Here is a 12,846-nt window from a genome sequence, read left to right as displayed (position 1 = left end):
CCGCCTCCTCCCGTCGGGCAGTGGGAGGGGCCTGCCAGGGTAGCAGTGACCCTTGAGCCAAGCGACTGAGCAATGTGCAGCTCCCCGCCCCTCCCAGCTCCCCGGGAGGCGGGGCAGCCCCCCCCCCCCCCCCCCCCGCAGGGACAGGTGCAGGAGGGATCACAGGCACACCTTGGTGGCCCACCCCCCCATGGACCCCTGAGGCCTTGGGGAGCCCGGCTGGGGCAGCCCTCGTCTGCTGGCAGAGGACGGGGTCCCCCCCTGGAGCTGAGACGGGCTTGTGCTTCCCCAGCCCCTCTAGCAAAGCTGCCAGCCCCAGAGCACTGCCCCAAATGGGCCCTGCTCCCCAGCCGTCTGGGGCAGGCGCCCGGTGGGTGACCCCAGTTCTCCTACTGCCCTGCCTGCCTCGCCCCGTTCTGCGCTGCTGGGTGCGGAGCCGCGGGCCGTGCATGGCAACACCCCGGCCCCCTGCATGGGCCTCGCCCCGGGTGACCCGGGCTGGGTGGCCACAGGCGAGGGAGGGGAGTGGCAGGCAGGTGCGTCCAGCTGGGGGCCCATGGCGGTGAAGCTCAGGCCGCCCCACCCCCCGGCTGGCGTTGAGCATACGTGGCGGCTGGCAGTGACGGGACGCTGCTGGTCCCTCAAGCTGCACGGCACTGGGAAGCCTGCAGTTCTGGGGCTGGCTGGACGCAGGGGAGTGATTGATTTGTGGGTCTCTCAGGCTGTAGCGGGGTGTCTGGCTGTAGCGGGGGTGACTGGTCTTCAGGGCTCTGCGGCTGTAACAAGGGGTGTCTGGCTGTAGCGGGGGTGACTGGTCTTCAGGGCTCTGCGGCTGTAACAAGGGGTGTCTGGCTGTAGGGGGGGTGACTGGTCTTCAGGGCTCTGCGGCTGTAACAAGGGGTGTCTGGCTGTAGGGGGGGTGACTGGTCTTCAGGGCTCTGTGGCTGTAACAAGGGGTGTCTGGCTGTAGCGGGGGTGACTGGTCTTCAGGGCTCTGCGGCTGTAACAAGGGGTGTCTGGCTGTAGCGGGGGTGACTGGTCTGCAGGCCTCTCTGGCTGTAGTGGGGGTGATTCTTTTGTGGGACTCTCTGGCTCTAGGAGGGGCTCTCTGGCTGTAGCAGGGGCCGTCTATGTGTAGCAAGGGTGTCTGGTCTGCAGGGCTCTGTGGCTGGAGCAAGGGGTGTCCGGCTGTAGCAGGGGTGATGGGTCTGCGGGCTGGCTGGCCGTAGCAGGGGGTGGCTGGCTGTAGCAGGCAGTGTGGGGGCCTGTGACTTGACTGCAGGGGGGTGGCTGCCGGGCCAGGTGCTGGGTTGACATAGAAGCAGTAGGCTCAGACCCCACCCCCGGGTAGGTGCCCGGCTCTCGGTGGTTCTCAGTCTGGTTTGCTGTAGCCCTGGGCAGCCTGGACTCTGCCCTCACGGCCGGCTGCAGTGCGAGTTCTCCCGACCTTCCCAGAGGCTCTGGGCGCAGGGCTGGGCCCATGCTGTGCGATTCACGTGGGATCCAGCAGGGGGTGCCCTAGAAATTCCCCCCTCGCGGCCAGATCCAGGGTTCGCAGGGGCCTGGCCAGCTCCTGTGATGGGGGCAGAGACCTCCTCGGGGCAGGACCCTCTGTGCCAGGCACTGTACAGGCATGGGGTGAGCCAGGGGCAGCAGGAGCACCCCAGCTCCCTCGTCTGGGTCAAGCTGTGCCGGGCCTGGTGCAGAGGGCTGTTGGGGGCCGAAGGGGGACAGCGAGGGCCTTTTGCAGATGTGTCCGGCAGGCGCTTTCCTGGCATGAGGGGCAGCCTGGGAGAACCCAAAGGAGCTTGTTGGAAGGTGTGAGAAATGGGGGTTGGCCTTGTGGGCGGGGGCGCCATCGCGGGAGAGGTGGCGGGCAGGACCTGACATTGAGACCGGCTGCAGGGGGTCACAGGCAGTGTGGGGGCTGGGAGACTCGAATGGGCCGGAGCCGAGATTGTGATTCGGCCACTTGGAGTCTGTGAATCCAGCCTGGGGGCTCTGCTCTGGCTCCGCGGTGTGGGTGTGTAGGGGGCCTGAAGGGGGTGTGTGTACTAGAGTTGGGGGGCAGAGAGGGGGGCTCTGGCGAGATGAGGGGTGCTCAGTGATCAGCAGATCCCCCCTGGCCTTAGACTCTGTAACCCCCTTAGTCTCCTAGGCCTGGGCTGGTGGGTGGGCGGCTAAGCTGTCTCAGTCTGTGGCTGGGCCAGACCGGTGCTGCACCCTGCCCGGCTGACGGCGGGGCGCCCTGGGGTCTGAGGGGGGCAGCCCTTGGGGCCTGCCCTGCCCCTGCCAGTTACACAGAGGGCCAGACGCAGCAACAGGGAGAGATAGGAGCAAATGCAGCCACCGCTACGCCGACCCCACAGCACCCCCTGCTGGGAGCTCCCCGCCCAGCCAGCGCCCTGCCCCGCTCCCCACAGCGCCCCCTGCTGGGAGCTCCCCGCCCAGCCAGCGCCCTGCCCCGCTCCCCACAGCGCCCCCTGCTGGGAGCTCCCCGCCCAGCCAGCGCCCTGCCCCGCTCCCCACAGCGCCCCCTGCTGGGAGCTCCCCGCCCTGCCCTGCCCCCACAGCGCCCCCTGCTGGGAGCTCCCCGCCCAGCCAGCGCCCTGCCCTGCTCCCCACAGTGCCCCCTGCTGGGAGCTCCCAGCCAGCGCCCTGCCCTGCCCCCACAGCACCCCCTGCTGGGAGCTCCCTGCCCTGCCCCCCCAGCGCCCCTGCTGGGAGCTCCCCGCCCAGCCAGCGCCCTGCCACGCCCCCACAGCGCCCCCTGCTGGCAGCTCCCTGCCCTGCCCCGCCCCCACAGCGCCCCCTGCTGGCAGCTCCCCGCCCAGCCAGCGCCCTGCCCTGGTCCTACAGCGCCCCCTGCTGGGAGCTCCCCGCCCAGCCAGCGCCCTGCCCCGCTCCCCACAGTGCCCCCTGCTGGGAGCTCCCCGCCCAGCCAGCGCCCTGCCCTGCCCCCACAGCACCCCCTGCTGGGAGCTCCCCGCCCAGCCAGCGCCCTGCCCCGCCCCCACAGCGCCCCCTGCTGGCAGCTCCCCGCCCAGCCAGCGCCCTGCCCAGCCAGCGCCCTGCCCTGCCCCTACAGCACCCCCTGCTGGGAGCTCCCCGCCCAGCCAGCGCCCTGCCCTGCCCCCACAGCGCCCCCTGCTGGGAGCTCCCCGCCCTGCCCTGCCCCCACAGCGCCCCCTGCTGGGAGCTCCCCGCCCTGCCCTGCCCCCACAGCGCCCCCTGCTGGCAGCTCCCCGCCCTGCCCCGCCCCCACAGCGCCCCCTGCTGGCAGCTCCCCGCCCAGCCAGCGCCCTGCCCCGCCCCCACAGCGCCCCCTGCTGGCAGCTCCCGGCCCAGCCAGCGCCCTGCCCTGCCCCCCCAGCGCCCTGCCCCGCCCCCACAGCGCCCCCTGCTGGCAGCTCCCCGCCCAGCCAGCGCCCTGCCCTGCCCCTACAGCGCCCCCTGCTGGGAGCTCCCCGCCCAGCCAGCGCCCTGCCCTGCCCCCACAGCGCCCCCTACTGGGAGCTCCCCGCCCAGCCAGCGCCCTGCCCTGCCCCCACAGCTCCCCTGCTGGCAGCTCCCCGCCCTGCCCCCCCAGCGCCCCTGCTGGCAGCTCCCCGCCCAGCCAGCGCCCTGCCCCCACAGCGCCCCTGCTGGGAGCTCCCCGCCCTGTCCCGCCCCCACAGCGCCCCCTGCTGGCAGCTCCCCGCCCTGCCCCCCCAGCGCCCCTGCTGGGAGCTCCCCGCCCAGCCAGCGCCCTGCCCCCACAGCGCCCCTGCTGGCAGCTCCCCGCCCTGCCCCCCCAGCGCCCCTGCTGGCAGCTCCCCGCCCAGCCAGCGCCCTGCCCCCACAGCGCCCCTGCTGGGAGCTCCCCGCCCTGTCCCGCCCCCACAGCGCCCCCTGCTGGCAGCTCCCCGCCCTGCCCCGCCCCCACAGCGCCCCCTGCTGGGGAGTGACTGTCTTGGCTGGGTGGGCTGCGGCAGCTTATGAGCGAGCGCCCAGCTCTGTGACGTGCGCTGGCGTCAGCCGGGCCCCGGCAGCTCATTGCTCCATATGTGTCAGTGGCTGGAAAATACTTGTGGTTTAGAAACCGTTGTCGGGCACATTCCTCCCCGCGCTGGCCCCGGCCCAGCTCTGCTCCTTGGAAACCGAGGGGGCGGCGGCTGGGGGGAGCCCGGGCTGGGAAGCGAGGGGGGCAGCTGGATCTAGCACCTCCGCTTTCCCTGCCTTTGCCCCGCTGCCTCGCCCGGGGCTGCTCGGAGCCGGCGCTGGTCCAGGCTTGTCCCAGGGCAGCCCCGGCCCCTGCAGGGCCCTGCCGGGGGGGTCTGACCCCCAGCCCTAGCCTGCAGCTGGGGAAATGCTCCGGCAGCAGCGGGGCCAGGCTGGGATTTCTGAGCGGGGCACACCCAGGCAGCAAACAGGATGGGGAGGCCCTGTCAGCTCCTGGCCTGGCCACTAGTGGGGCCCTTCCCTCTGGCCCTGACCTTCGCGGGGGGCTGGCCAGCGAGCAGGGGCTGCCTCTGTCCCCAGGCGGGGCTGCTCTGGGGCTAGCGAAGCCAGTATGCCGGAGGCCTGGGTGTCCCCGGTGCACTCAGCCCTGCCCAGGGGGGAGGGGCTGTTCTGGGGGGCCAGGGGCGTGTGGGACGTGGCCCCTGGCCCCAGGCAGGCCCTCGGCTGAGCTCCGTTGGCTCCTTGCGCCCACGGGGCTGGGGAGAGCTTCTGGCTCTGTCCCCGGAGGGCGCTGTGCTAGGAGCAGGGCGTGTCCCTGAGGCTGCATGAGTCAGGGTGCAGCCATGTGTCGCAGCCCCCTTGCCCTGGGGGTGCGTGCAAGGTCCATGCTGCACCCAGCTGCCAGCTTCCTGTGCGGAGCGCCTTATACCCTGGGGAGCGGCTGGGGTTCCCTCTGCAGCTCCTCCCCCCGCGCCGTGCACAGGGCTGGGGGAGGGGTGCTGGCCCTCTCCCTTCCCCATGGCGGCTCCGGGGCTTTCTGCAGCTGGCCCTGTCCCGGGGGCACCCTGGGGCTCCTGGGGTCTCTCTGGCCTGCGCTGAGCCTTGTCCCCCCAGGCCTGGCTGAGGTGGGCTGAAGCCGAGGGGGAGCGGCACAGGGCGGGGAGGTGTATTCTCCTGTGCCCACCGCCCAGCCTCCCAGGGGGAGTCTCCCCAAGGGCTGTGGGGCACTGGAGCCATGCCCCCCATGACAGCAGGAGATCCCTGGGCCTGGGGCAGCTGTCCCGTCGGGGGCACCCGAATGGGCACCAGGGCCCAGATCCCCTCCTGGGGGAGAGTCCAGCCTGGCCCCCCTGCTCCCGGGTGCAGCCCTCTGACCCCGCGCCCGGCTGCGGCAGGGCAGGCTGGCTGCGGGCAGGAAAGGGTTACGAGCAGGAGGCCGGTGGCTGTGGGCTCGGAGGTTTCCTGACTCTCTCCGGCGGGCAAGGGCGGGGAGCCCCCGCCCCGGCCAGCCGCTCTCTGGGGGAGGAGTCTGGGGAGCGGAGGGGCAGGCCTGCCCCCCGGGGCAGAGGAGCTGGAGCCCGGGTGGGGAGAGCTGCTCAGCGCTGCCTCTCCAGTCACCGGCCAGGCGGCAGGGCAGGGCAGGGCAGGGCAGGGCGGAGATCGCTGGGGGGTACCGGGGACCATGTCCAGGCAGCGGCTGCGGAGCCCGGAGCCGGAGGGCCCCGAGGAGAACCTCTACCTGGCCGTGCTGAGGGCCACGGAGGGCAAGAAAGGTACCGAGCCCCTGCCCAGCCTGCCCCCCATCCTGGGCTTTCTGTGGAGGGGGCTGAACACGGGGGGGGGCGGGGGGGCTGGACTGTGACGGGGGATGGAGACATGGGGGGCTGTACCTGCAGGATGGGGGGGCCAGTGATGGACCTGGGGGATTGAGGACATGGGGGGCTGTACCTGCAGGATGGGGGGGCCTGTGATGGACCTGGGGGATGGGGGATTTGGGGGGCTGTACCTGCAGGATGGGGGGGCCAGTGATGGACCTGGGGGATGGAGGATTTGGGGGGCTGTACCTGCAGGACGGGGCGGACTGTGATGGGCTTGGAGGGGGCTCTGCTGCACTGGGATGTAGGGGGCTATGGGGGATGGGGGGGCTGTACCTGGGCGGTGTGGGGGATTGCCTGCTCTGGGATGTAGGGGGCTATGCTGTGCCTAGGGAATGGGGTGTGGGGGTTGCCGGTGTTGGGGTCTCTGTCCTAGGGCTGTGCATGGGGAGGCAGCTGTGGGGAGACCATGCTGACTGGGGGGCTGCTCTGTGCGTGGCGTGTTTGTTGGGGGGGGGCTGACCTCAGCAGTGACCCTCTTTGTGGTGCCAGTCCCTGGCCCTGGTGCTGTGCTCTGTGTGTGTGTGGGGGGTCTGTGCCCTGGCACCCCAGCTGCTGTGAGCTCTGCCCCACACACTGCCCACCCCCTGGGTATTCCATGCTGGGGGCAACCCCACCCGTGGCACTGTGGCCCCCAGGGCACTCTGAGCAACCCCCAGGGCCCCTGGCTGTCCAGCCATAGCTATAGGGGGCCCAGGGCCTCTGCCCTGGCTGGGGTGTGTTTGGGCGTCACTGGGGCTGGGGGGAGAGGAGAGGTCAATGGGGTCCTGTGGGGGGCTCCTGCCGGCTCTGCCCCCTGCTCCCAGCCCCATCTCCGAGCCCCTCCACGGCACCCCCCCCCCCCGGTAGGTGCAGTGGCTGGCAGACGCTGGGAACCCTGCCTGCCTGCGGGAGTGGCACTTCCTGCCCCGCCCAGCCTGCCCACGCTGGAATGAGCTGGGGGGGGCTAGGAGAAGCGTCCCAGGGGCTCGATTGCCGCCGTGCTCCTGCCTTGGGGGTGGTGCCCCGCTGGAGCTGAGCCCCAGGGGAGTGTCTGTGCCTCCCCCTCATGTCTGCTGAGAGCTGCTCTGCCCCTCGGGTGCAGCCCCCGCCCCTGGGTCCCGTGGGGGAAGTCGGCCCTGCCCCCGGAGGCACACCCCTGCTGGGCACCCGTCCCAGCGAGTGTCTGGCCCGGGGCGCCTGGGAGCTGCACGGGCAGATCTCCACGCTCTCCTGGCCGGACAAGACACGACACGTGAAACCCACGTGGGGAGGGCAGCTGTGCCAGCCCACCCCCGGGGCAGCGAGCCTGTTGGGGCGGGGGGGTCCCCTCTTCATTCGGGCAGTTCAGGCTTGGAGGAGGGGTGGGCTCTGGGGAGGGGAGTGTGGCCATTTACACCTGGGCAAGGGGGGATGTTATCCCTGGCTAGCTGCCGTGTGGGGGGCCCTAGCACCTCCCGGGTGTTCCCAGCCTCCTCACGACCCACAGCTCGCCTGTCCCCGCTGGGCTGTGAGCTGCTCACGGGGGGTGTTACACAGGGGCCATGGGGAGACTCCTCCCTGTCCCGGGCAGGTCAGTGCTCCCCCCACCCTCCCCACTGGCCCAGGGCTCTGGCGGCTAGTGTGGGGCCGGGACTGGAACGCAGGCCTCCGAGCCCCCGAGGCCAGTGCAGAGCTGGGCGGAGCCTGTTGCTTCTGGGGCCATGTGCTGGGGGTGATGGAGCTGAGCTGCCCCTCGGGGAGGACTCGGGGTCCCCACAGAGCTCTGGAGGGGTTCAGCATGAAGGACCGTGGGGCTGGAGCCCTGGCTCCAGAAATGCCTTGGGGAGGGAGGGGCGTTTGGAATGGCTCCTCTGCTCCCTGCCTGCCATGGGGCTGGGCCTTGCTCCTGCAGCCCTCAGAGATGAGGGTGTCTGTGGGGTGAGAGATGGGCCCCCTGGCTCAGGCAGAGAGCAGGGGGGCACCTGGGCATCGTTCCTGGCACTGCCTGCCCATGGCTCGATGTTCCCAGCTGCTGCTGAGCTGGGGCCGGATGGGGCTGAGCCAGTCCCCACCGGAGCAGCACGGCCTGTCCTGCTGGAGACGGGTCCCAACCCCTGAGCCAGCTGTGGGGCCCACCCCAGTGTCTGCGGGGCAGGGCGTCTGGGCTGTTCTCCGGGGGGCCCTGGCCTGCTGGGCGTGCAGACGGCTGCTCCCTGCCGTGTGCCAGCACCCCTACTCCCCATGGCTCTCCCAGTAGTGACTGAGACCCCCGCCCCCACACAGGGACCCCCGCCCGTTGCTGCCGAAGAGCCGCTCCCCTTGGCTCGCCTGTCCCCCTGCTGCCTTTGGGTCCCTGCTGTGGCCTGTTTGCTGGTGCCTTTGGGGGGCTCTCGCCTCTGCCCTGGGCCCCTAGAGCGTGTGGGGCTCAGGAGGCACCAGCCCCAGGGGCAGCAGGCTCCTGCAGTGGGGTGAGTGCTGGGGGGCACTGGAGGGGGTGCCCTGGGGCCCGGCCGGCTGGGACCGACCCAGGTTGCTGCGCTCGGAGGGGTGCCCGGCTGCTGTGACCCACGTGGGAGTGGGTGCAGGGGGCTGCTCTGGGGCATCGGCCATCGGCTCCTTGTGCCCTGGGGCTGGGCATGGGGCACAGCAGGGGGGCACGGCGCGGCGTGTGAGTCATTGCAACCATTTCCTTCCCATTGGCACCGATGAGTCAGGCCCCTTCCTGCCTGTGCTGAGCTCTGGGAGCCTGCGGGGTCTTGCTCATCCCTCTTCTGAGTTCTGGCTCTGCTTGCCGGGGGGGGCTGCCGCCGCTCTTCCCCCCCCAGACTCCGTAAGCCCCCTGTGCCCCCCCACATGCACTAACACCCCTCGTCTCCTCTCTTGCAGATGAGCGAGACCGGGTCCAGAAGAAAACCTTCACCAAATGGGTCAACAAGCACCTCATCAAGGTAAGGGTGCCCGCCTCCCCCCCCATGGGTAGGGGGTGGGACCTCTCGGCGGAGGGCAGGGCAGCAGGGGTGACAGCCCAGGGCTGGGCAGGTGCCTCACTGTTAACCAGCAGTGACTGGTTAGCCTGTGGAACTCACTGCTGCAGGATGGGTGGAGTGAACAGCTGACAATAGGCGGCTCCTACTGCAGGGGGCAAAGTGCCGGCTTGGGGGAAGGTCACTGCATTGCTTTCAGGCCCAGCAGCCCTGGTGGCAATTAACCCCCTGTCACTGGAGCTGGGACTCTCCCCTTGGGGGGCCCAGTTATGGAAGGGCCAGCACACCCCAATCCCTTTCCCAGGGGTGGCTCTCAGGAGGGGAGACCCCTTTGGAGGGGACCCAGCCCCTGGGGGGCCCTAGCCTCCTTCAGCTGGTGGCTACCTGAGTGCCCCGTGTGTGACCACTCCTGTCTGGCTGCGAGGTGCAGTCCTGCATACTGCCACGCTACCCGCTGTGCCCCACCCCCATGGCCGCCCTGGGGTGGGCGGGATGCCAGAACCGGGATGGAGAGGGGCACATGGAGGGCATCCCACACCTCCCCGTGTGTGACTTGGGGCTGGAAGACCAGGCTCCGCCGAGCGGCAGCCACAGAGTAAGTGACGGGGAGGCGCTGTCTGCGCTGGGTCGGAGCACCGGGCGCCTGGACTGGGCAGGGGGTGGCGGTGTCTGGGCTGCCCTAGATCGCGTCTGTCCCCAGCCCCCCGGGGCACGTGCCTGGAACTCGCGGGCTGTGGTGGGCACCAGAGCAGACAGTGCAGCACGGGGCTGGCTGGGGCTGCTGGGCGCTGCCCAGCACTGGTTGGTAATGCCTGGGCAGGGGCGCGGGGAGCAGTCCCTGCCCACGGCGAGGGGAGGCGAGGGCCAGCCGTGCCACAGTATGTGAGGGCGGTGCCCAGCTCCTGCTGGGAGGAGCATCCCCATCTGGCACCTGGCTCCGCTCTGCCTCCTGGTGTGAGCCCCAGCCGGAGAGCTTGGCGGGGTGGGAGAAGGGGTGCCTGGCGACAAGGAGACAAGGGCTGGGCGCCGGAGCAGTGGGAAGCTGTGTGCTCTGACCAGGCAGGGGCAGTTCAGGCGGGCCGGGGAGCAAGCCTCCGGAGCCTCCCTGGCCTGGAAGGAGCCGCTTTGCCTCGTGCCTGCAGGCAGCCCCATGCCCGGCCGAGCTGGCTGGCTGCCTCTCCTCCCACGGCCGCGCTGAGCACACAGCAGCCTGCGGCCCGGCTCTCAATGGGCGATTGTGCTCCAGCCCCGAGGAGAAGGGGATGTCCCGGGGGGCGCTGATGAAGCAGGATTTCAGAGCTGCGCGGCCAGCGTCCTGTAACGCAGCACCTGCTCCCCCACCCCCGCTGCAGCCGGGCACTTGCGAAAACTTGGCTCTGCTGTGTCTTCCACTGTGGAAAGGCGGCGCTGGCCTCCCAGCAGATCAGCCAGGCCCTTCCGATGGGCCTGGGGAGATGGGAAGTGCCTGGCTGGATCCGCATGGGCCCTGCCTCCTGCCCGACAGGGCTGGCACCAGAGGGAGGGGCAGGAACCCTGCAGCAGGGAGTGCGGGGCTGACGGGACAGCTCCCTCGCCCTGGATAGGAGGGACTGGAGCTCTTTCTGTTGTAACCTCAGCTCTTCTCATGAGTCACGTCACTGTCTGCTCTGCCCTGGAAATTGCTGAGCTCTCAGCCTTGCTGGCATCTTGCAGCAGGGAGTTCCCCAGGTTGCTGCAGTGCAGGGACACAGCCCTGGCCCCGCATCTAACCAGTAATGCCTGGCCCAGCCGAATGCAGGGACACAGCCCCGGCCCCGCGTCTAACCCGTAATGCCTGGCCCGGCCGAATGCAGGGACGTGGCCCCGGCCCCGCGTCTAACCAGTAACGCCCGGCCCGGCTGAGGGCAGGGACACGGCCCTGGCCCCGCGTCTAACCAGTAACGCCCGGTGCGGCTGAGTGCAGGGACACGGCCCTGGCCCCGCGTCTAACCAGTAACGCCCGGTGCGGCTGAGTGCAGGGACACGGCCCTGGCCCCGCGTCTAACCAGTAACGCCCGGCGCGGCTGAGTGCAGGGACACGGCCCTGACCCGCGTCTAATCAGTAACGCCTGGCGCAGCTGAGTGCAGGGACGTGGCCCCGGCCCCGCGTCTAACCAGTAACGCCCGGCCCGGCTGAGGGCAGGGACACGGCCCTGACCCGCATCTAACCAGTAACGCCCGGTGCGGCTGAGTGCAGGGACACGGCCCTGGCCCCGCGTCTAACCAGTAACGCCCGGCGCGGCTGAGTGCAGGGACACGGCCCTGACCCGCATCTAACCAGTAACGCCCGGTACGGCTGAGTGCAGGGAAACGGCACTGGCCCCATGTCTAACCAGTAACGCCCGGTATGGCTGAGTGCAGGGACACGGCCCTGGCCCTGTGTCTAAACAGTAATGCCCAGCCTGGCTGAGTGCAGGGACATGGCCACGGCCCCGCATCTAAGCACTAGTGCCCGGCTGAGCACGGGGACATGGCCACAGCCCCTCGTCTAACCACTGGTGCCCAGCTGAGCATGGGGACACAGCCAGGGCCCCGAATCTAACCAGTAACGCCCGACTGAGCACGGGGACGTGGCCACGGCCCTGCGTCTAACCAATAACACCCGACTGAGCACGGGGACGTGGCCACGGTCCTGCGTCTAACCAGTAACGCCCGACTGAGCACGGGGACGGTGCCACTGCCCTGCATCCAACCACTAGCGCCCGGCTGAGCACGGAGACACAGCCACAGCCCTGTGTATAACCACTAGTGCCCGACTGAGCATGGGGCCACGGCCTCGTGTCTAACCACTGGTGCCCAGCTGAGCATGGGGACACGGCCCCGGCCCCACATCTAACCAGTAATGCCCGACTGAGCATGGGGACACGGACATGGACCCTCGTCTAACCACTAGTGTCCGGCGGAGCATGGGGATGTGGCCACGGCCCCGCGTCTAACCAGTAACGCCTGGCTGAGCACGTGGACATGGCCACGGCCCTGCACCACGCAGGACATGCCGCCTCCTAGCACCGGCCTTTGCCCTGGCACCACGAGCCAAGCCCGGCTCCAGAGAGCAGCACGCGCTGGAGCCCGCCTGCCCTGCCCCCACACGCGTGTCTGGCCACGCATATTCTGGTGTGCCTGCCTGCACCAGCCCTGTACCAGGCCTGTAATCCCTGCCCCACGCTCTGTGCACTCAGCTCCCGGGGGCAGGGCCTGGCCTGGCTGGGACGCATCCGGCACACCCCAAACCAGGGCAGACAGCCAACCCTGGCGCCCATGGCCAGGGCCCTGGGCTACCTGCACAGGCAGAGCGCAGGGTGGCCCATGGGGGGCAGCACATGGGGCCAGGCAGGGGAGATGCCGGGGCTGGCCAGGCTGTGGGCCTGGGTGGGTGGGAGCTCGCTGGCCTGACCCATGTGGGCCGTGAGGCTGGCACAGGGAGCTCCGGCTCTGTGCAGGGGGCAGGCACAGTGTAGCTCTGCAGTTCCGCCATGGGGAGGCCCCCTGTGTGGGGAGGGGAATCTCTCTGCTTTGGTTGGCTCCCCATCGCTCCCTGGGGCCTGCTCCGCCCAGGGGGTGAGTGCTGGGCCGGGATCTCCCAAGCCGAGGGGCTCCAGGGGCACTGCCCGGAGTGGAGCATCCAATGTGGGGGGCCCAGGATCCCTGCTGTGCTCGCGGCCCCGGGGCATGGGCAGCAGGCCGGGCGGGGGCTGGGGAGCTGAACACAGGGTCTGCACCTCCTCTCTGCCCCTAACCCCCCTCTCTCTCTCTCCCTGCCCTCCCCTCCTGCGGCAGCATTGGCGAGCAGAGGTAGGTGGCATCCCGTCCTATGCACGGCGTGACCGACGGCACCACGCATGGCTCCTGTCTGCCCTCCCTGCTCCCCAGGCAGGGCTATGGGCTTGGGGCTGTGGGGGGCGGAGGCCATGGGCTGGCAGGGCTCAGGGGCAGCGCACCACAGCGCCCGGAGCCAGGCGCAGGCATCAGAGCTCCTGGGCTCCGGCCCCAGCCTGGCCCTGCCAGCGTCAGTGCAGTGGGGAAGGAGGCCAGCCCAGCCTAGCCCAGCCCTCGGAGTGGGTCAGGCC

General features: G+C 70.4%; 1 protein-coding gene across 14 annotated transcripts in view; it reads left to right on the top strand.

The window, feature by feature from the left end:
* Nucleotides 1-12,846, top strand: part of PLEC (plectin) — a 79,711-nt gene that overhangs the window by 15,150 nt on the left and 51,715 nt on the right. For 6 of the 14 annotated variants that reach the window (XM_073329770.2, XM_073329768.2, XM_073329787.2 and 3 more), the window contains exon 2: nt 8,664-8,725. In XM_073329770.2, the coding sequence (XP_073185871.2) occupies nt 8,664-8,725 (62 nt within the window). Of the gene's footprint in view, nt 1-5,607; nt 5,715-8,663; nt 8,726-12,556; nt 12,572-12,846 lie in introns of those variants that run through there. The other 8 variants (XM_073329769.2, XM_073329767.2, XM_073329786.2 and 5 more) reach the window with 3 other exon arrangements.

The sequence above is a fragment of the Lepidochelys kempii genome, chromosome 2 (genome assembly GCF_965140285.1).
Source record: "Lepidochelys kempii isolate rLepKem1 chromosome 2, rLepKem1.hap1, whole genome shotgun sequence".
NCBI classification, from domain to species: Eukaryota; Metazoa; Chordata; order Testudines; family Cheloniidae; genus Lepidochelys; species Lepidochelys kempii.
The sequence above is the reverse complement of the archived record's forward strand: the minus strand, read 5'-3'. Positions and strand labels throughout refer to the sequence as shown.